The sequence below is a fragment of the Calypte anna genome, chromosome 20 (assembly GCF_003957555.1).
Source record: "Calypte anna isolate BGI_N300 chromosome 20, bCalAnn1_v1.p, whole genome shotgun sequence".
Classification (NCBI taxonomy): Eukaryota; Metazoa; Chordata; class Aves; order Apodiformes; family Trochilidae; genus Calypte; species Calypte anna.
In genome coordinates this window covers 1,838,541-1,860,179 of record NC_044265.1, presented here as the reverse complement: position 1 = coordinate 1,860,179, position 21,639 = coordinate 1,838,541, and the positions used below count along the sequence as shown (strand labels likewise).

The window sequence follows — 21,639 nt, the reverse complement described above, 5'->3', positions numbered from 1 at the left end:
GGGCAAAACCACTTCTGATGAATTCTTACTGATGTGTTGGCATCAGGCCCTTGAGAAGGACCATGAATGCCATGGGTGTGAGCAGCAAAGCAGGAAGGTGCCCAACAGCCCTCAGACAGCTCTGGGTGCCAGAGGAAAAGGGATGGTTGGGGAAGGGGCAGCTTTAGGACCTCATGGGAGGAACCTTCCAGGCTGTGACATTCTGAAGGCGCAGCCATGGTTGTCACCTGATGGAAAGATCTGGAGTTTTGTAGCCAGGACCAAGCATAAACTTGAATCAGTATCACACAAACTGCACCACCAGTGCCCAAGTCTAAAATCACAGGATGTCAGCACCTTCCCCTCTGCTGGTTTGGTCACTGATGGAAACCTTCACCTCAGGCAGCAGCAGGCCCTAAACTTGGGCAGCAGTTCAGCAGGTCTGTGCCATTTGACTCCTCTGTCAGAGAGAGCCATGAAGTTCCCCAAATGGCAGCAACCAATCAACCCAGATTTTGTAGTTCTGAGGTTTAACTCCATAGGCACCTGAGCTGATGGAACACACTGAGCTGAGGAGTTTGGTTCACAGACAGGGCTTCATGGGGAGATCATGAGCCATTCTTGCCATTTTAAGTTAGCTCTTGAAACACAGGCAAAAAAAACCCCAACACCACCTATATATAAGAAGGACAGGTGGTTATTTATTGCAGGTTTGTACAAAGCTGGGTGCTTGGTGGCTTCCCATAAATCAAACACACCAAATCAGATTTTCTACAATGCTCAGAACTGTAGTTGCCTGTCTTCCAAATCCATCTGCTTTACAAGGATTGGTTAGCAATTTACATATAGTTATAATATGGTTACATCAGTATTTCTTCTACCACAGATGTTCCGGGGATGGGTCTTCACCTTGGCAGGGGTTTTTTTAATCTGATTTTTAGTATTATAATGATATTAAATTGAGCTAAGTTCACCTAAAGGGCACAATACCACAAGTTGTTCTAACTGCCCAAGATTGGTTCAGCAGTCAGTCTGTCCTGAATTTCAGTTCTTTTTATCACATTCTGTATTTCTTAGGTCCAATTATCTGTATAGACCTTGAGTGCTCTTTGCCAAGTTAATAGTGCACACGAAACACCCCCAAAACCTCATGACTAATTGCCTTCTTCCAGGCCTAATTATCCCAGAATGTCCTCTCTCAGTGCTAGCTGTGATCCTAATTGTGTGCCTTGATTACAGCTGTAATTTGTAGATGCACACAGTATATCTTGCACAAAATTATCACGTCATTTTAAGTTTCTGAGTTATTTTTCAACACCCTGGCACTCAGAAGTGGCAGGTTTCAAAACAGATTCAGGTGGAATATTTGCTGAAAGTGGGGAAGTGCCTGGGTAGGAGAGCTGAGACCCTGCTGGATATGGTGCAAACTTTTCCATCAGCCTCCAAGGCTTTAATCTGGGAAGCACTGGACAAAAGTGGACAAATCCACAGCATCAGTGGCTGCTCCCAGATTTCTCATGCTGTGGGTGGGTGATGGATGGTAACAGTCCCTTTGGATAGGAAGCAATGAGAAGACCCCCCCCAGCACTGGGGTCCCCTTCTTTGGACCTGCCAAACCCAAATCCAAAGTGACAATACAGATGAAAGCAGTATCTCCTCCTATGATTCAGCAGTTGCAATAGAAAATACTTTTATATTATAATATATTCTATAATATATAAAGGATCCCAATGTATCTTTTAAAATGTCATTTTTTAAATCTTAATATCGGGATAATCTTTAAGACACAGTGTCACACAAAGGTTCAGGAAAAGGAGAGGAGTGGTTGTGTACGGACAAAAACATTAACATCCTTCTTTATGAAGAAAAGGTAAATAAAATGCGTTCAGGGAATAAACAGTACTTCCAAATACTGTGAGGAACCAATGACCTGTGACCAGAACCGACTTGTGAGAAGCCTCAGGAGTCCGAACTAGGACCGGAGTCAGCTCTTTGTGTTCCACCTCCCCTCACCCTCAGCCGAACCGCCTCGTGTGCCCATGGCAGGAACCCGCTCAGAACCCTGCCGGGCTGGGCTCACGGCTGCTCCGAGCCCCGGTTCCCCTCCCGGCCCGAGCTGGCGGTGCCTCCGAGGGCTGCGGGGTGGGGCGGTGCCGGGGCAGCCCCGGAAGGCGGGTTCGGTTCCGGGCCGCGCGGCGCCATGGAGGCTCTGTGGCGGCTGAAGCGGTTCGATGCCTTCCCCAAGACCCTGGAAGACTTTCGGGTCAAGACGTGCGGGGGCGCGCTGGGTGAGCGGACCGGGCCGGAGCGGGTCGGGTCGGGTCGGGGAGGCGGGCGGTGAGGGGAACCCGATGCGGGTGAGGCGGGGGCTGAGGGGCTCGTCCTGTCGCGACTGTCGTGGCTGACAGCAGCTCTCGTCTCCCCGGCAGTGACGGTGGTCAGCGGGCTCATCATGGCGCTGCTCTTCGTCTCGGAGCTGCAGTATTACCTCACCAAGGAGGTGCGGAGCGGAGCGGCCGTGGGGAGGGTGCCCGACCCCCGGGGGTGCTTCATGCCCGCGGTGCCCCGGCGGAGAGAAGGCCTGGGGCGGCCCCCCGAGCCCCCTCCGAGCCCCAAGCACCCCCTGAACCTCCAGTACTCCCCGAGCCTCCAGTACTCCCCGAACCCCAGCACCCTGCGAGCCCCAGCAGCCCCCCAGGGCTCCCGAGCCCCCGCAGCCTCCTGGGGCCACCAAGCCCCCTGGAGCCCCCGAACCCCTCCGAGCCCCAGTAACCTCTCGGGCCCCCGCACCCCTCAAAGTCCCCCGAGCCCCCACACTCTGCCGGGCCCATCGGCCCCTGGCTCCCCGGGCCCCAGCACCCTCTGAACCCTAGTATCCCCCTGAACCCCATTACCCCCCCGGGACCCCAGTACCCAGTGCTTCCCCCCCAGGAGCTCCATGGGCAAAGGTTGGGTTGTGAGCCAGAGAGTGCCCCAGGGTTTGTTCTGTGCCTGCCAGCTACAAGCAAGCAATACAAAGCAAGAGCAGGAGCCCTCGTCCCCACCCCAGGTTCTAAGATTCCCAAATTATGAATGTTTTTTAGAGCCTTACAAGTGTCAAGGGCTTAGCTGGCCTGGAAGGTGTGGGAGGCAGCAGCTCAGGTGTCTCTCAAATCCCATGTCTCAAAAATCAACTTCTGCACTAATCAAGGAAAAGAGGCCCTTTAATTTGCTTCCAAGTGAAACAGAACACTTTGTTTTTCCTTTGTTCCTAGGTTCATCCAGAACTGTACGTTGACAAATCCAGGGGAGATAAACTGAAGATCAATCTAGATGTTATTTTTCCACATATGCCTTGTGCTTGTGAGTCAGACTTCTTAATATTGGGGATAATTGTCACACTTGTCCAGGGCCCAAGAGGTTCAGTGTGCCTGGTGCTCCTGAGTGCTGTGCTGGTGCTGGGGCCACGGATGGGGGGGAACCACTGTTCCAACAGTGATTCCAGCCAGGATCACTGGGTGCTTGAACCAGTGTTTCCAGTCAGGCAGGATTATTTTTCTAGATTATAAATGAAGCTAAGGTCTAAAGCTGCTTATAGTTTTGTACAGTGTTGTATTTTTGTCAGAAAGCTCAGTGATCCTGAAAAAGCTGGCACAGAGTTGACCCAGGACTCAAGATTTGCCTGTATTGTTGTTGGAAACCTCTGGAGTCTCCTTTGGAAGTTGCTTGACAAGGCACAGCATTGCCATGGTTGTTATAGTTGACTTCTGACTGTAATGCCAATACCATGGGATGAGCTTTCTCCAGAATTTTTAAAATCAGATTGTGTAGCGGGAGGAGCCATTCTTGCTCCTGAAGCTTGACGAGCTGCTGGTCTCTTCCAGGACTCCAGCCACCACACAGCGCTTCCAGGGTAGAAGTGTAGTGGGAAGAGCCTTTCTTGCCCCAGAGGCTCGACGAGCTGCTGGCCTCTCCATGCCTCACACCAGAGTGAGCTGAGGTTTTCTCTGTGGGTGTGTGTCCCACCTCTATTGGCCCCCTGGCCTTGCTCATGCCCAATAGGGGCCTGTCCTAATCAGGCACAGGTGGACTCACACCCATTCACTGGCAATTCGAGGCACCTGGTTGACAATGTCTCTCTACAAGATTGAGCCTTAATAATCTGATTACCTTTTAACTAAACCCTAAGCAAAATTGCAGGATGAAGTGATGGAAAATTTTGCAATTCTTACTGGGTGTTACTGGTGTGCACCTCATCCAGCTGTCCAGTCATCTTCCCTGCCTCTTGTTCTGCTGTAGTACTGCTTTTGGGTAGTGCACTGGGGTTTCAGTGCAGTGATGCTGTTGTCCTTCTGACCACCCAAAGTGTTGATCTTTGCCTTCCTCACACATCAAAATGGAAGGCTGAGGAGGCTGACAGCCTCTGCTCTCTGCTGCAGAGGAGCAGTCTAGTTCAGCTGAACAGGAGAGTGTGTGGCCAGGGGGTGTATCACTTTGCTGGGATGCCAGGCTGAGACCACAGACCTGCTGGATCTTTGGGAGAAGGGGTCATGATGTTGGAAGGGGCAGAAGGTAGAGAGAGGAGGCAGCTTTTGTTCAGTTTGTTTGGGTTTTTTTTAAGCTGAGCCTCCTGAACATCTGAAAATGACTGTGGGCTTTGAGGGGTTTGGTTTTGGTATTTTGGCTGTAGTGTGTTTACCTCCCACAGTGATGATTTCTGTAGCAGCTGGAAACACCACACCAAGGTTTGGGAGGGTGATTTTGGGTTCTACACCATGCCTTTTATTCTGTATACATCAGTTGGCCCCAGACACACACACCCTTCCTCTTAAACACTTTCTGTGCCCCTTGCTGAAAGATTTTGTGTTTTCACTGAATGCTTCCTCAGCTTTCCACACCAAACGTGCATCATTTCTAGACAGCTCTCCTTCCTTGTGGGTTTCAGATTTGAGCATTGATGCCATGGATGTAGCAGGAGAGCAGCAGCTGGATGTGGAACACAATCTTTTTAAGCAACGTTTGGACAAAGCTGGCAATCGTGTGACTCCAGAGGCTGAGAGACACGGTGAGAGGCTGTCCTGTCCTTGGGGGATGCTCTCATAGCCTTCCCATCACATGAGAGTCACAGAAACAAGTGGCAGCTGAACATTTAAACCCACAAACCTGAAGAGCTTATAGCACCCAAATCTGTTAAACTGGCAGACCAGACAAACTCCTGTTAAACTTGCTGCTTTTGTGACCTCTGCCTGGTCCCTCTGAAACTGCAGCAAGGACTCAGGGGGATGCATTTTGGGAATAAAGCTGCTGAGTTAATGGTCTGAAACCAAGCAGCTGTTGTGGCAAAACTTGTCTCTGGTCGTGTCTTTAGGTCACAATGGGCTGACAAATGAGGTGACCTGGTCAGGGGAAGGAGCCTCTCCCCAGGGAAGGCTCCAGTGACTGGACCCTTAACTCCTAACCTGGCACCCTACTGCCCTTACTTTGTGGGTGCTCCAGGCCTGCTGGGGATGTTTGAGTTGGTTCATGGGGTACACCTTGTAGCAAGTGGTCCTTGGTACATGAACTTCTCCTGTACATTATTTGCCAATTGTGATGAGTCCTTGTACTTAGATACAAACCAGAAACAGTGTTCCAGTGGTCCTGGTTGTGCATTTCCAAAACATGAGTGTAGTTTGGTGTATCAGCCTGAACTAAATGTGTTGATTTGGATCACTTTTTTCTTGAAGAACAAAGTTCTTCTGCTCTGTTCTTCAAGATGAAAGTCTGAGCTAAGCCAAGAGCTGAATGGTTGGTTCCTGTTGTCATGGGAATGTGGCTGTGGTGTTCTTACTGCTGCCTCACTTTGCAGCCTTTCTGTATTCAGAGGTGCTGGCATTACAAATTTAATGCCTGGGAGCAAAAACTATTTAAAATTGGTCCTGTAGCAGTCCCAGGGTACTGATTGCATCTACTTTAGTCAGTGTTTTAACAGAGCCTTTTGCCCTGTGATCAGTGTTCCAGCAAAGCTTACAGAGAGCCAGTTCTTTCTTATGGAGGCTGTTCCTGAGGTGTCCTCTGCCTCTTGCTCCCTTCAGCAGCTCCGTGTCTGCCATTTCAGGGGCGCTGTGGGTGCAGCTTCCCACAGAAAATCTTGTTTGGGTGCAGAGCAGTTATTATGCAGAGAGGGAAACAAAAGTACAACACTGTTTCTACAAGTGCTTCATCACTTCTAATCCTTTTGTCTTACTTAGAGCTGGGGAAGGAAGAAGAGAAAGTGTTTGATCCAAATTCTTTGGATGCTGATCGCTGCGAGAGCTGTTACGGGGCAGAGTCCGAAGACATCCGGTAACATTTACAGTAACCTCCTCCTGAGCACTTCAGTTCATGCTCTTACATTGCTTGCACCTTTTTTTATTTCCAAATATCTGTAAAGGTCTGTGCAAAGGAATCTTCCTGGGCACACGTTCATAGGGTGATGGGAACTGCTGAGGCTTTGGTATGCTTTTGGAAGTTGCCCTCATGGTTGTTCAGGGTGTGCAGGGTTGGGTTTATCAGCACTCCTGTTTAAGGGCAGTGAGAACAGCACCACCTTTGTAGTAGCCCCAAAATTGTATCTCAGCTGATAGAATCTTTCCTGGCATTATCTGATGCCCAGGGGGAGCTGTATGAATTATTTCAGCATAAGATGAGCTGTCTTGGAATGAAACCTCTTTATGGCTTTGCCTTCTCACTTCTGCTGCAGGCTTTGCATCCTTACCAGAGAGAAGAGCAGGTGTCTGACATTCACACAAGAAATGGGTGTCACTGGGTTTCTCATTCCTCCTGCCTACAGATTCCTTTAAGAATGGATCTATAGTAGTCCATAAATTCTGGACTATCCTTCACTGCTGTTGTCTAGGTAGTAACCTGGTCTGTCCCATCTGTCAAGCTGAGTCCTTCAGAGATGTTTCATTCCAGCCTTCAGCTTTTTCTTTGGTCCAGCAAAACATGGAACCAAGAAAGAAAACTTTTTCTGGTGACAAAGACATTATCCAGAGGGAGAAAGTAATAAAGGAAGCTTTCCATCAACCCTCCCTTCAGTGTTGACAGCCTTGCCCTAAAAGCTGAGGGGAGGAGGAACAGATGCAGAATCAGGCAGATGCTGTGTTCAAACAGGGTGGTTCCAAACTGCTCACAGCTGTGGGACAGTGATGTCCTTTTTGTTTCAAGTCTCTTTGCCATGGAGATCTTTGGCTGTCAGCATGGACAGGCCAAGCCATGGTCAGACTCCAGCTCTGCAGTCAGTTGGCATCCTCATGCCAAAATTTCACAAAGTGCATCAAGAAGCTCCAGCTCTGGAGAAGCTGGAGCAGCAGGCCACCTTCCCAGATCTGCCCCTGATGTTTGCTTTATTGCTTTGCCAAAGAGGAAGCCACCAAGGATTAGAGTCCTGACCTGGAACATCTCTTTCTAGTGGTACAGGTGGTAAGGTGGTGCTTGTGGTTCTGCAGGTGCTGCAACACCTGTGATGATGTCAGGGAAGCCTACAGGCGGCGAGGATGGGCCTTCAAGAACCCTGACACCATAGAGCAATGCAAGAGGGAAGGCTTCAGCCAGAAAATGCAAGAGCAGAAGAACGAGGGCTGCCAAGTGTATGGCTTCCTAGAGGTCAACAAGGTGAGAGGTGGGTTTTGCTGTGAACCTGCTGCATGATGGCTGTGACTGTGTTGGGGTATTCTGTTCTCCTGTTCCACCTGTAGCTGGTCGTGATCCAAGAGCTGGAGCAGCTCTGCTCTGGAGCCAGCCTGAGAAATTTGGGGTTGTTCAGGATGGAGAAGAGAAAGCTCTGGGGAGACCTTAGAGCACCTTCCAGTGCCTGAAGGGGCTCCAGGAAAGCTGGGGAGGGACTTGGGACAAGGGCCTTGAGGGATGGGATGAGGGGAAATAGTCTTGAGCTGAAAGAGGGGAGATTGAGATGAGATATTAGGGAGAAATTCTGTCCTGTGAGGGTGCTGAGCCCCTGGTCCAGGGTGCCCAGAGAAGCTGTGGCTGCCCCATCCCTGGCAGTGTTCCAGCCCAGGTTGGATGGGGCTTGGAGCACCCTGGGCTGTGGGAGGTGTCCCTGACCATGGCAGGGGGGGCACTGGGGGAGCTTTAAGGTCCCTCCAACCCAAACCAGTCTGGGGTTCTGTAGTGACCCCTGGGCTCAGCAAGGTGGTTGTGTCTGTAAAGGTCTCAGGACAGTCAGAAGTGATGGTCAGGAAGGAGCTAATTGTGGTGCTGTGCAGATTGTTGGGAAGCATCCAGCTGAGCTTTTCCTGCCATCCTGGTAGGGAGTCTCTTTGCTGAGGTTCCTGGAGAGGGTGAGGCAGCTTCTTTGTCCCACCTGCCCTGTTGGTATTAAAAGGAGGCTACCAGTGGATTCAGGAGATAAGAGTAACCAGCAGATTGCCAGCAGAGGTGTGTGAGACAGTGAAATGTTACCTTCTTTAGGAAAACAATGGAACCAAACCTCTGGGAATTGGTTTTCAAAGCTGAAAATGCTCAGAGAGGTGATTTTGTATCTGGTGTTTGAAAATGTGGTAGGAGATACACCAGCTGATGACGTAACTGATGATGTAACTACCCTGTCATTTGGCAGGTTACCAAACCCAAAATGTTTGTGTTTGCCCATATATACCCAAGGTTACATACCCAAATACCTTCTAGAAATCAGGCCCAGGCTGATTACTTTGTAAAATTCAAACTCTGTTTTTTGCTGGTTTTTTTACATCTTTGTGTACTCTCCCTGGAGACCACAGTCTATTTCTGGAAAGTAAACCTTTTACTCCCCAAGCCAGACACTGTGATTTGAGCATCATCATGGGTACTGAATCATCATGGGATTTGTGTGAGGAGAGATTCACAGGGGATGCAGCAAGGGCCATGGGTGGGGGTCCCTGGGGACATTTCTGGGGGCCACTTGGAATCTTGGACATCCCCAGTGTCCTCAGGGCTGCAGTTCCCATGAGGGTTGTACAGACTTCAGAGATGTAATGCAGCACATGAGCTTGAGGCACTCAGATCTTCCAGGGCAGAGTCTGTGTGGTTGTTAGCTATTCCTACTATAGATATTCCTTTCAGATTCCAGGGTGAAATTCAGCAATCTTTGTCTTTTGGGGTTTTTGGAGGGCAGGGGGGTGGGGTTTTTGTTTTGCTTTTTTTTTTCATTTTGGTTTGGTTTGGGTTTTTTTGTGGCTTTAGTGCTGTATTTTTATATGCAGCTTGTTTTCAGGGATGCATGGATCCATTTTCAGGTTTTATGGCTGTTCATTGTTTTCTTCACCCTGTTCACTCTCCCTCTCAGTTACTTTCTTCACTCCTTTTCTGTGATACCTTTTTGTACTTTCCACAGCAGCAGTCAGTTCTCTCTTGATAAATATTTCCTTCTTATCATTTTTATGTCTGAAACAACCTTCATAGACCAATTTTTATCAGCACCAGTAGGTTATTATGGCTTTACACGTGGCTGCTTGTGAGGAAGAGGGGAGATTCATATCTCTCCTTGGAAAATGAGTTGCTTGGTGTTATCTTCTTTAAACAAAAATTTAAAAAACCAAGCAGCAGCAGAATGGCTTTATTTGCAGAGATTCCAACCTTTTAATGAAAGATTCCTGTCTCTTGCAGGTAGCTGGAAATTTCCACTTTGCACCAGGAAAAAGTTTCCAACAGTCTCATGTACATGGTAAAGTATTTTCCTGTTTATTGAGACCTTTGGCTTCCAAGTATGTCTGACCATTGTCATTCAGTGTCTTTGCACTGCTCTCCACAGCAGCAGCAGCACTGCTTGGGTGGGGAGGATGGTGTGGAAGCTCTGTTACAGAGAATGATCATGGCCAGGAAGGACATTTTCTGGAGGTGCTGCCACATGGGTGTGGAAGAGCTTGGGGGAGAATGTTTCTGCACAGTCCCTCAGTCTCATTTGCTCCACAAAACTTTTCTGCTCTGCTCTAAACCAACCTCAAGTAAGGTATTCAGTCCAGGACCTGAATATCAGTATCTCTGGAAGAAATATTTTGGAGAATACCTTGGGAAAAGTTCAAACCAATTCAGAACTTTTAGAGTAAAATTTAAGTTGTAGTGGTGTTCCTCAAGCACATGCAGAAACACAGTGACTAGAATAGTAGTGGTAGTTTAGAGAATCACAGAATGGTTTGGGTTGGAAGGGACCTTTAAAGGTCACCCAGTCCAAACCCACTGCAATGAGAGGGACAGCTACAACTGGATCTGGTTGCTCCAAACCCCTGACCTGAAATGTGTTCAGGGATGGGACAGCCACAGCTTCTCTGGGCAACCTGAGCCAGGGTCTCACCACCCTCAGTGTAAAAAAATTCTTCCTAATATCTAATCTAAATCTCTCCTCTTTCAGGTTAAAACCATCACCCTTTATCCTATCACTATTGAGAAATCTGACCCTATCTTATAGGCCCCTTCAGGTACTGGAAGGTGCTCCAAGGTCTCCCCAGAGCCAGTTCTTCAGGATGAACAATCCCTCTGCTCCAGCTTCTGACCATCTTTCTGGTCTCCTTTGGACTGCTCAAACAGCTCCATGTCCTTCTTATGCTGAGGACTCCAGAAGTGGACACAGAGTGGAGTGGAGCAGAGTAGAGGGGCAGATTCATATCATAGAAACAATCCCAGACTGCTTTGGGTTGGAAAGGACCCTAAAGCTCATCCAGTGCCACCCCTGCCATGGTCAGGGATACCTCCCACAGCCCAGGGTGCTTCAAGCCCCATCCAGCCTGGGATGGAACACTGCCAGGGATGGGGCAGCCACAGCTTCTCCCTCAGCCTGCTGGTCATGCTGCTTGTGATGCTGCCCAGGATGCAGTTGGCCTTCTCTGTAGCAAGCACACATTGCCAGCTCACCTCCAGCTTTTCAGCCACCAGTACCCCAAGTCCTTCTCAGGGCTCCTCAGTCCCTCATTCCCCAGCCTGGATTGATAGCCAGGGTTTGCTCAGACCCATGTGAAGGACCTGGTCTTGAGGAACCTCATGAGGTTCACATGGTCCCACATCCCGAGTTTGTCCAGGTCCCTCTGGATGGCATCCTGTCCCTCAGGCACAGGATCACTACCCTCTGGATGTGATCATCCAACCAATGCCTCACCCACTGAACAATTCACCCATCAAATCCATCTTTCCAGCCAGGAAGGATGTTGTGAGAGGCCACATCAAAGGCTGTACAGGAGTGCAGGTAGATGGTAGCAGTAGCTCTTCCCCTGTCCCCTCCTGTAGTTACTGCACTGTAGAAGGCCTCAGGGCAGTCAGTCTGGACCTGCCCTTGGTGAAGCCATGCTGGCTGTCTCAGGTCACCTCCCTGTCCTCCATGGGCCTTATCACAGCTTCTGGATTCTGCCAAGCACAAATGAGGTGACCTCAGCCAGTTCCCTCAGGACTTGGGATGCATCTTGTTGGGTTCCATAGAGTTAGGTACGTCCAGGTTCCTCACATGGTTTGGAACCTTATCTTCTCTTGGAGTCAAAAGCCCTCATGCTCCCCCAGTCCTTGCCTTGTATCTTTAAAGAGTAATTTGATTGAAAATATTTATGATTTAGTGGAGTGTTTGTGGTTCCCTTGATTGCATTTTTGAAACATGAAATTTGTAGTAAAGGTTTCACAAGGATCTTTAATTTCAGCCTGGTTTTTCCCCTCCTATCACTTCAGTTTAACCTGCACTGCTGAGGTGCTGGTCAGGGGAGACAGTGCATGAGCTCTTTGAGAGTAACTGATGTATATGGAGAAAAACAGGCAAGGTTTGGAGCCCAGGTTGCTCCTGAGGGAGGAGAGGTTGGTTTCAGTCACTTCTTTAGCTTTGCAGCGTGTCTTGTGCCAGGCTGTATAGCAGGAACCCTTCAAGGGAGCAGCATTCCTAATCTTTATTAATAATTAACAGCAGTCTGTGATCTGAGTGCATCAGCTCCTAAAATGATCCTAAAAATCCTTTCCATGATTTTTGAAGGGTGTTTTCCTTTGCTAAGGTGAAGTGTGAGCCCTGGCTCCCTGAGCCACATGAGTTTACCTGTTGGGTGCTTCATGGCAGTTGTGGGACTTGGGACAAACGTAGTAGCAACAATGCTGAAGTCAAGTTGTAGGTTGTGTAGGTTGTAGGTTGTGTTTTCATCCTGAGGCTGACGCTTCTGGCACTGCATGAAATCATTGAAGTTGCCAACCAGAAGGTATCCATTGCTTCCCATGGCCCACATCTTGCCTGGATCCCTTGGCTGGATCCCCAGTGTGGTGCTGCTGGCACTGTCTGCAGGAAGGGCACAGAGAGAGCAGGACAGAATCCCCAAATTCCCTGCTCAAGCTGTCCCTGCAAAGACTTTTCCTGTCCCTGTGCTTCTCTGGGTGGCAGCAGCAAGGCTGCTGGGCAGGGCACTGGGTGTGCTGGGAGGATGGTGATTTCTCTGGGACACTTTCTCTGCTGTTTCCTTAGATCTGTTGTGCCCCTGTATTTTACAGTAGGTAGAGGAGTTAATGGCTCAGGTTGTGACAGAAATAAGTGAAGTTTTCCTTGCTTGCCTCTGGGACCTTGCACTAGATTCTGAATACATTCATGTGAGGACAGGAATACCTAAGCTGATGTAACCCCAAATTAGTGATTTTCCTTCACTCCAGCAGTGGCCAGTCTGTGGCAGGAAGGCACTGCAGCAGTTTTCTCTGCCACCTGCCTTACTGCAATCAAGACAGTAACCCAGGCAGTTTTCTTGCCATTTTAGGTTATAGAATCTTAGAATCTGCTGAGTGGGAAGGGACCCATCAGGGTCATCAAGTCCAACTCCTGTCCCTCTGTAGGGCACCCCCAGAATCACTCCATGTGCCTGGGAGCATCATCCAAATGTTTCTTGAACTCAGGCAGGTTTGGTGCCATAACTGCTTCCCTGGGGATCCTGTTCCACTGCTCAGCCACCCTCTGGCTGAAAAACTTTTCCCTAATATCTAACCTGGACCTCCCCCAGCACAGCTTCCTGCCATTCCTTTGGGTCCTGTTGTCACCTGCTGTCAGTGCCTGCTCCTGCTCCTTCCCTGCTGAGGAAGCAGGGAGCTGAATTGTGATGGAAATGAGAGGAGCTCCCTCAGAGGCTGCTGTCAGGTCACTAGATGTGTTTGTTATCACAGTCTGCACTATACTGTTAAATAATTTTTCTATTACAGTTCACGATCTGCAGAGCTTCGGACTTGATAACGTAAGTGTTCCCAAAGTGTTCCAGTTTTCTTGGTCTGTTTCCCTTCTGGATTTCCCTCCCTCTGTCACATTTTGTTCCTAGTGTGCCAGTCCTGGCTTGATTTGCCTTCTGAGTCTGATAGAACCTGGGACCTGTTTTCTGCTGGGTTTTGAAGCATGTTATGGAACATCTGCATGTTGCTTGGCCTGTTCTCCTCTTCCTGAGGCTGCCTTGCTCCTTCATCTGCTGTTCCTGTTTTCCAAGTCTGACATTTTCATGGCAAAGTGCTTTGGAATTTACTGTTAGGACATGCAGAGTAAGGGAGGATCTGTCTCTGTTCCAGAGAAAATATTCAAATAATTAACTTCAGGCCCCTTACCTTGCCCCTTGGGTGCTGTGCAGTTGTTTGAGCTCTGAGCATTTCTGTTTCAGATCAACATGACACACTATATCAAACATCTCTCCTTTGGAAGGGATTATCCAGGCATTGTGAACCCTCTGGATGGGACAGATGTCACTGCACACCAAGGTAAGAGTCAGCTGAGATAATTCTCTCCTTAAGCATCTGTAGTAATACTTGTTAGCAGAGAGCAGGAGCAAAGTTCCAGTCTTACACAATGCTGTCTTGTTAAAAACTTGAACTCTTCCCTGGGTGCTCTTGCTGTCACAGCTGCCTCCCCACTCAGCAGGAACAAATCTGCAGAGGTGTTTTGATTCTGTGACCTTTCTGAAAGATCTCCATTTTCAGTGTTCCAGGGTGCACAGCAGCAGGTACAGCACATCCTTCTTAAACACCTACATCAAATGTAGTCCAGAGTGAGCCCTGTCTGGCTGCTGGGTGCAGGAGGAGACAGCCAGAAGATGCAGGACACAGGGAAAAGGCCTAATTGATAGCTGCTGGAGAGGCAGGGTCTGCCTGACCTTCATCAACCCAACAGTAACAACTGAAGAGCTGTAGTGGAGTTGAAATATTGCTTATATTCCCTACATAGCTGCAGTTTGCTGGCTTGAGAGAAGGGCAATCCTTATGCTACTGCTGCTCAAGCTGTAATTTTGGTTTATTCACACCAGCCTGCTTGAATGCATTTTCCATGACTGATCCTGACACTGCAGACTACAGTTATTTTTTAGATCTGTTGAAGTCTGCAAAGTTTGTCTTGTCTACCTGAATCCAATTGTGTGAATTTCCACCATCAGTTTTAATTCTTGTGCCCAAACCAAAGGATGCATCTTAAAATAAAATACAGAAAATGAGAAGGTGTCATAATGCTGGGTGCAGTTGTGATGCTATAGTTTTCCTGCAGAGTAACAAACTCCCTGAGGGGGGCCCTTAGCTGGCTGGTAAAATCGTCTCTGTAGGCTGAAGCTTTCTGCCCTGGGCCTGGGAGAACCAGTTGGCAAATTCTTGGAGTTGGGACTGAAGGTGTGCTGGAGAAGAAGTGAGAAAAGCAAATTTTATGTCAAATGTATGTTTATTGCAGACCAGCCAAAGATATTGTATAGGAGAGTTCCTACTCCTGCAGAAATGGATGAATAATCTTCTCTGGGGGGTTCCACAGAATTCCAAGCAACTCCTGCTCCCATTAGCCTTAAGAGAACAGAAGAGGCTGCTCTGAGGCAGCACCAGGAGTTGTTCTATCTTTTTTCTTCACTGATGCAGATCTTCCTTTTTGTCTCTTGCTGTGACAGAAACCATGCTTTACAGAAATAAACAGCAGTATTCACTGAAGTTGATACAGGATACTTTTTAGAGATCAGTATGTTGTTAAGTATAAATGTTTTCAGGTGCTAAAGATTTTCAAGGAATGCTACTGGTAAAACTGTGGGAATATAATTGGTTTCTATAAAGTTTTCCATTTAGTCAAGGCCAGAATGCTGATAGGTTTCGTTTTGGCTGGAACAGGAGTGAGATTCACTGTGGCAAAGGGAAAATTCATGTCAGACATTACCTTAACTGTCCTTGAATACCTCCAGTAGCTGTTGTGCAGAAAGGTGTTCCTTGGCAAGTTGAACAAAAGCAGTTTGTGTCTACCTAACCTGTCAGTGAAAGGTTTCAGCTCTTTACAGTTTATTAATTATATCTGTCTTTGATTTCAGCTTCCATGATGTTTCAGTATTTTGTCAAAGTGGTCCCCACAGTGTATATGAAAGTAGATGGTGAAGTAAGTAACTTTTTCCTTTTTTTTTCCCTATTGCTTTGGCACATGAAAGCCTTCAGACCTTCTGCTCTGATTCTGACACTGACCATAGGTGATCTCTGGTGGAACAATGTGATCTGTTTGACTTTTTTCATATAACCACCCCAGCAAGAATATCAGTGCCTGTGTTGTGGTGGTATCTGTAATCTTACAGCAGCCATGAAGCAGGTTTCAGGCTTCTCCATCCCACCTAGATCAAACTGACTATGCCACTTTCATCATCTTCCATCACAAATTCCTCCTAGTGCATGCTCAGAAGTCAAAGCAGAAAGGACATTCTAAAAATGTTCTTTATAGAACAGCCTAAGATCAGCTTATCTACCATTTAAAAACTCCTTTGACTTCCAAAAGAACCTGGTTAGGTTTCCAGCCCTCCTTTCAGAATGCGTCCTTCTTTTGGGACAGGTAGGATAAACAAATAAGCAAGGCTATACCAGAGCAAGATGTAGATCCTGGGAACAGAGACAAACTTCTGCTCTCTTCTGAAGCCAGCCTGAGAGGGCAGAAAGAACTGTGGCTTCTTCAATTCATTTGGAAGCATTTATTGTGGTTGCTGTCATTCTGCCAGGGGATCTCAAGAGCTCTACAGAGAACCTCTTTTTAAAAACCAAATCAAATCAGACCTGCCAGTTATCATTGTGACCAAAGACAGGACTTGGGGAAAGTGTAGGAAGATGAATCAGAAGAGGTTTAGGTTAGATATTAGATATTGTTAGATATTGTGTGCCCGACACAGGGACAGGAGTTGGACTTGATGATCCTGATGAGTCCCTTCCAGCTTGGCTGATTCTGGGATTATTTGGGCCCCACAGTCTTAGGCCAGCAAAATTATGTAAGGTGTTGGTTTGTTTCACAAAGAAAACACCAGCAGAAGGAGCAGCTCTGCCGTGGTGCAGACTTCACCACCAGTGCTGCCCAGTGTGATTCTGTAACCCTGTACCCCTGGGAACCCTATGCCCAACTTCACTTTCAACACCAAACCAGTTTCCTCTGAGGTGAAACCCAAGAGTGGTTCTGAGGCTTGTTCAGTGCCAGGACTGTTCAATGAAGTTACAAGTGATAGGACAAGAGGTAATGGCTTCAGGTTGCACCAGGGGAGGTTTAGGTTGGATGTTAGGAAGAGTTTCTGGACTGAAAGGGTTATCAGGAACAGGCTGATGAGAGCAGTGGTGGAGTCACCATCCCTGGAGGGATTTCAGAGTTGTGTAGATGTAAGGTTGGTTTGGTTAAGGTCTTGTCAGCGTTGGGTCATGGTTGGACTCAATGATCTGGGAGGTCTTTTCCAACCAAGGTTATTCTGTGACTGACCTACATGTGGATGCAACTACATCAGAAGTTTCCTCCCTTGTCCTACACAGTTCTGCAAACACCCAACCCTGGAACCCTGACTGCCTCAGGCTCTTGGCCCCAACTCCTCCTGCTCCTGGGCACTTACCACGTGTCCTTGCAGTCAGAACAGCAGCTGCACATCCACACTCTGTGTGCAGATGTTGGAGCAAGTTTGTCTTCCAGGGAGGTGGCAGAGTGATCCAACCATTTGCAAGATAGACATAGTTTGTATTTCATCTGCCCTAAAGCTTGCAGCTGTTCACAGCACTCAGATCTCATGTAGTAATGAGTCCTTACATGGACCTTTCCTGCTTCTAGTTACCAAAACCTCATTTGCTGTGTTTGTTTCCTGCTAGGTGGTCAGGACTAACCAGTTCTCAGTCACACGTCATGAGAAGATAGCCAATGGGCTACTGGGAGACCAGGGCCTGCCTGGTGTGTTTGTGCTGTATGAACTTTCCCCCATGATGGTGAAGCTGACAGAGAAACACAGGTAAGAGGCATTTCAGTCCATTCATTCAATGTCCTTGGCTAAAGAGACTTGGGCTTTTCTGGTAACACCTGAAGCATTTCAACCCAGTATCAAGATGGACTGAGTTGGAAATCGGTGCAGAGAGGTCTGATAGAATGGTTTTTGATTCAGACTAATTTCCTCAATGTCTTTTTTTAATGGGTAGATTTCTATAGCACAGCTGTCTTACCAGCACCTGCAGCAGCACCCACTCTGATCCAGCCTGGTCCCTTTGCACTTACTACAGTTTTTCTGCATGTTGTAGTCAGTGTGTAACCTCTTTCTTCTTTCTGGGTCCTCCATGAAGCACAGGTGTGTAGTTGTGGGGGAGTGGAAGGGGTTGTAGCTGGGCAGTCTTTGGGATCATAATGAGGGGCAGCCAACATCTACACCTTGAAATGTAGTAACATGTGCCTGGGTATTTAGTGTCTGTGTTACAGCAGTCTGCTCTCCAGTGTGTCTGGGTAGGAATGAGTAAAACCTCCAGGTTTGTAAATTCAGTGCTTGCCTCCTAGGGTTGGCATTGAGGCCATGAGAGCATTCTGCTCTAGTGCTGCTCAGGAAGAGTCTGTGACAAACTCCATTCTGTGGCCAACAGGGGTTATTTAATTGTCAGCTATTAATATTTACAGCATGTATACATTTGTGCTGTGATGAACACTGTGATAAATATGATGTAGATTTGACGAGTTAATTGTTACTTACCTGATACTGGCATCATGCTGGTTTTGTTCAAACTGTTTTCCTCATCCTAGGTCCTTCACACACTTTCTCACTGGAGTTTGTGCCATCGTTGGAGGCATATTTACAGGTATTGCACCTTTCAGTCTCTTTTCTTTCTGAAATGTAAACATTTGTGATCTGAATCTGAAGTTGTAATAAATTCCTGTTTACGGGGGAGAAATACTTTCAGCCTTCAGGAGGGGATAGAGCATGTTCTGCAGAGCCATGGCACTGGCATCAGATTGTCCTCATCACTGCAGACTTTCAAGAGGATGTAAACATATTATATTTCATTTTATTAAGTATTTCATTTTATTCTGATGTAGACCTATCACAATATTTCATTTGGAACATTTTGTTTTCAAGGTCTGTCAGGTACTGTAGTAATGCATCTGTGCTGGTTCCTTGGCAGGTTGGCTCTGTAAGCAGACAGTTGCTTTATGTGGGAGCAAAGCCAGTAAAATCTGTCCCCCCAGGTCCCCATGGGCCATCTCAGAGGTGTCCCCAGACACAGGAGCTCCAGTGAGTGCCCTGAAGGGATGAACAGTGCAGCCCTCACAGCTAGACAGGGTCCTGTAAAGAGTGGCTGCTCCTGTAGAGCCATTTGAGTGTCTGGACTTCATTCTTGGTGCTGGCTCTGGAGCAGCTCATCCATGTCTGCTCAGCTCCACACGTGTGATAGCTCAGCCTGGATCACTCCAGCTGATAGCCCAGGGTGCTGCAAAGCAGGGAGATGGTGTAGCTGTGAAGGGGCATCTTGGAGCTCTGGTCCCCAGCTTTCCCTGGACCTGAGAAGGCAGCTGCTTTATCACCTGTGTCACTTGTTCCATTCCAAAGGCTGGAAACTTGGAGTTTCTTGTTGGATCCCACAAGGACAAAGTAAAGGTAACACAGTTTTGGGTGCAACTACACAGTTTAATTGAACACAGACAGAACTGGTAGCCATGAAACCTATAGTTGCTTGCCTAATCCTGAGAGAGAGAGAAGAGAAAAGAGAAAGAAAAGGGAAAATAAAGCACCATCCAAAGATAGAGGAAGAGAAGAGAGAGAAAAAGGAAAATCAGCACCCGAGGATCCAGCAGCATCACTTTGGTCTCGTGGTGGAGAAGAGGGAGGTGATGATCTCATCCTAGGACAGGGGGAAGGGTTTAGTGTCTCTCTTCCTTCTATGCTCTCCATTTCTTGCTGCTCCTCAACTCCCAGCCAATTGTTGCTTGTAGAGTGGTCACCTCCCTTGTAGTTTCCAAGATTTGTCCCCTGCTGTGTGATCAGAATTAACAGGTTTTGGGTCGGTGTTTTCCCCTAATTGCCTCTCCTAATTAGCAGTCTCTCCTCCTGTTCAGCAGCTGCTTTCTCTCAAACTGAATGACTTCCCTCTTACCATGGAACTGTCTCTTCTCAAGCTTTGACTTCTTCTCTTGCTAAGGAAGCTTTACAGCCTCCCCTCTTATCTCTTCTCAAGGCCTTCAGGCTGCTTGAGGAAAGGACAGAACTTATCCTGCCCAGTGCAGAGAGGGGGAGAAAGATGAGAGTGTCACCACCTGAGGGTTGATCCCACAGCATTCTTCCTGGGATGGTTGCCCAGTCCTATGCAGAGCTCCAGGAAACATTTCATCCCCCCCTGCCCCTCCCCTGTTGTCTCCCATGTGTTGGGGGGGACGGGGGGGGGACAGTCCTTCCAGTTGCCAATTGTCATTTGTGGCAAAGCCTGACTGGACCCTCACACAGGTACCTGTGTCACATAAACCTTGGTCTGCAGGCTGTGCTCCATTAACCTCATCCTGTTAAACATGAGTTCTGTGATAAATCCCATTGTATTCATATCTGGGGGGGACTCAGGGAAATGCTTTTAAAAAATACTATTGATGCCAACCCCAGGTGCCTCCTAGGAGTGCTGAGCTCTGACAGGCAGTTCTGGCCTTGGCTGCCACACACCACACTGAGGCTTAGAGACCAGATCAGGTCAGTCTGTAACAGCTTTGTGTTGCAGCATCAGATTGGTTCTACAAGTAGAGAGAATTTCAGGGCCAAACATCCACAAACTCTCTGTTATCTGGAGCATTACTCAGACCAGAAGGCAAATAATTGTGTGTTCTGCAGAATAAACTCAATACTCAGTTCCTGGTTTAGCTGCTGATCTCTATATAGTATTGAAATGTCTGTCCGTGTGTAGGGCCAAGTAATTGCTTAATGATTTCTTAGAATGAGGTTGTGAAATAATTAATTTTAAGGTTACTGTGAAATAAGTGAGAAAGGGAAACAGGTCCTTGGCAAGCTGGGCCGGGGCAGTGCCACGATGTAAAGCTTTGGCCATCAGCTTCCTCTCCAAGCTCCTCTCACTCATCAGTAAACACATGGGACTCAGTCCTGTCTCATTTTTGCTCTCTTAAGAGATCTTTTTCTGGAAAAGTGTTAATCACCTTTGACCTGCAAGCTGGGTCTTGTTTGTCCTAATAAGATGAAAAACTGACAAGCATCAGCAGCTGTTTTCTGTCTGGGGGAGCTTGAATTCTGACAAAAGAATTTGTGGGGTTTTTTCCCTGTGAGTTGTTCTCTCTTCGTGGCATGTCTGGCTTGATCCATCTGTTTTTTCCTTTTAGTTGCAGGACTCATTGACTCCTTGATCTATCACTCAGCACGTGCCATCCAGAAGAAAATTGAACTTGGAAAGACAACATAAAAAAGCAACAACCTCAAACCCCTCCACCCCCCCAAAAAAAACAAAAAAACAACAAAAAACCTGAGGAGAACTGAACAGGTTTGTTGAAACACAAGTGATATTCTGAGTGCACAGGAGAAGATGTTTGGAATCACCAGGTGGCCCTGACCCCTCTTACTCTGGCTGCCCATCACTCTCTATTAACTGGTGGGAGGAGCTGCTGGCACCTTGCTGCTCTGTGCAGCCCCTGCTCTGAAACCCTTCTGTGTCAGTCCCTGCTCATCAGTCCTGCCCCCTCCCTGAAAGAGATGCTGGAGCTACTGCATTCTATAGTGTGTGGTACTGTCAGGAGACCTGGAAGGGACTGAAGTTGCCATCAAAGAAGCTTTTTAGCTTTTTTAACTTTCTTAAAAACGTTTCTGAGTGTGGCCAGACCTCTGGGGGGGTGCTGGCTGCCCGGCAGCTGCTCCTCATTCTCCTCTTACAAAAGATGCAAGTTGATGTTTCAGCAAAAAGTGTTTAGAGTTTTAATTGATTTTTAAATTGGATTGTTTTTTCACTTCCCCCCTGTTTGTATTTTGAAATAAAGTCCATCCTCTGTGTGTTTTGGTAAAGCATTTGGAAGAATAATTAAATTATTTGAACTAATCCTGGTACTGGAAGTGGAAATTAAAACACACCTGCTTTGTGGCAAAGTATGTAAATACCCTGATGATAATGGGGTCTTGTTTCTTTTTGTGCTTGGTATGGGGCTGCTGGGAGAAATCTGAAAAGAATATGGAAAAAGAAGATGTTTTTGAGTCCTGCTTCATTTTGAGGCAAAACAACCTCATTACTCTTAAATCTCAGTTCTGGATTTGCTTTCTTAATGACTTGAAACTTGGTCCAAGCAATTGGTCCAGCAGTGCACAGTGAGTGTGATAGGAACAGAGAAAGTTATTTCATAAGTCATCTGAAAGTAGGTTTTGTTTGGTGGTGGTGGTTTTTTTAAATAGTTTAATTTATCTACAAACCACAGAGTACAAAACCCTGTGTTTTATTTGGGGTTTTTTTTTCAACTGTGGAGAGAAGCAATTTGAGGTGAGGGTAAGGAGA

General features: G+C 47.4%; 1 protein-coding gene across 2 annotated transcripts; it reads left to right on the top strand.

The window, feature by feature from the left end:
* The first annotated feature begins 2,120 nt into the window (after window positions 1-2,120).
* Window positions 2,121-21,251, top strand: ERGIC3 (ERGIC and golgi 3). 2 transcript variants are annotated; one of them, XM_030462943.1, is made up of 13 exons: window positions 2,121-2,267; window positions 2,409-2,479; window positions 3,234-3,321; window positions 4,904-5,023; window positions 6,189-6,282; window positions 7,428-7,593; window positions 9,583-9,640; window positions 13,114-13,145; window positions 13,557-13,653; window positions 15,222-15,286; window positions 17,008-17,144; window positions 17,918-17,973; window positions 20,522-21,251. In XM_030462943.1, the coding sequence occupies exons 1-13, from the start codon at window positions 2,180-2,182 to the stop codon at window positions 20,563-20,565; spliced, it is 1,116 nt and encodes a 371-aa protein (XP_030318803.1). In that variant the 5' UTR covers window positions 2,121-2,179; the 3' UTR covers window positions 20,566-21,251. The 2 variants fall into 2 exon arrangements, with proteins under 2 accessions (XP_030318803.1, XP_030318802.1); XM_030462942.1 differs by having other exon boundaries at window positions 2,122-2,267; window positions 20,486-20,597.
* The last annotated feature ends 388 nt before the right edge of the window (window positions 21,252-21,639 follow it).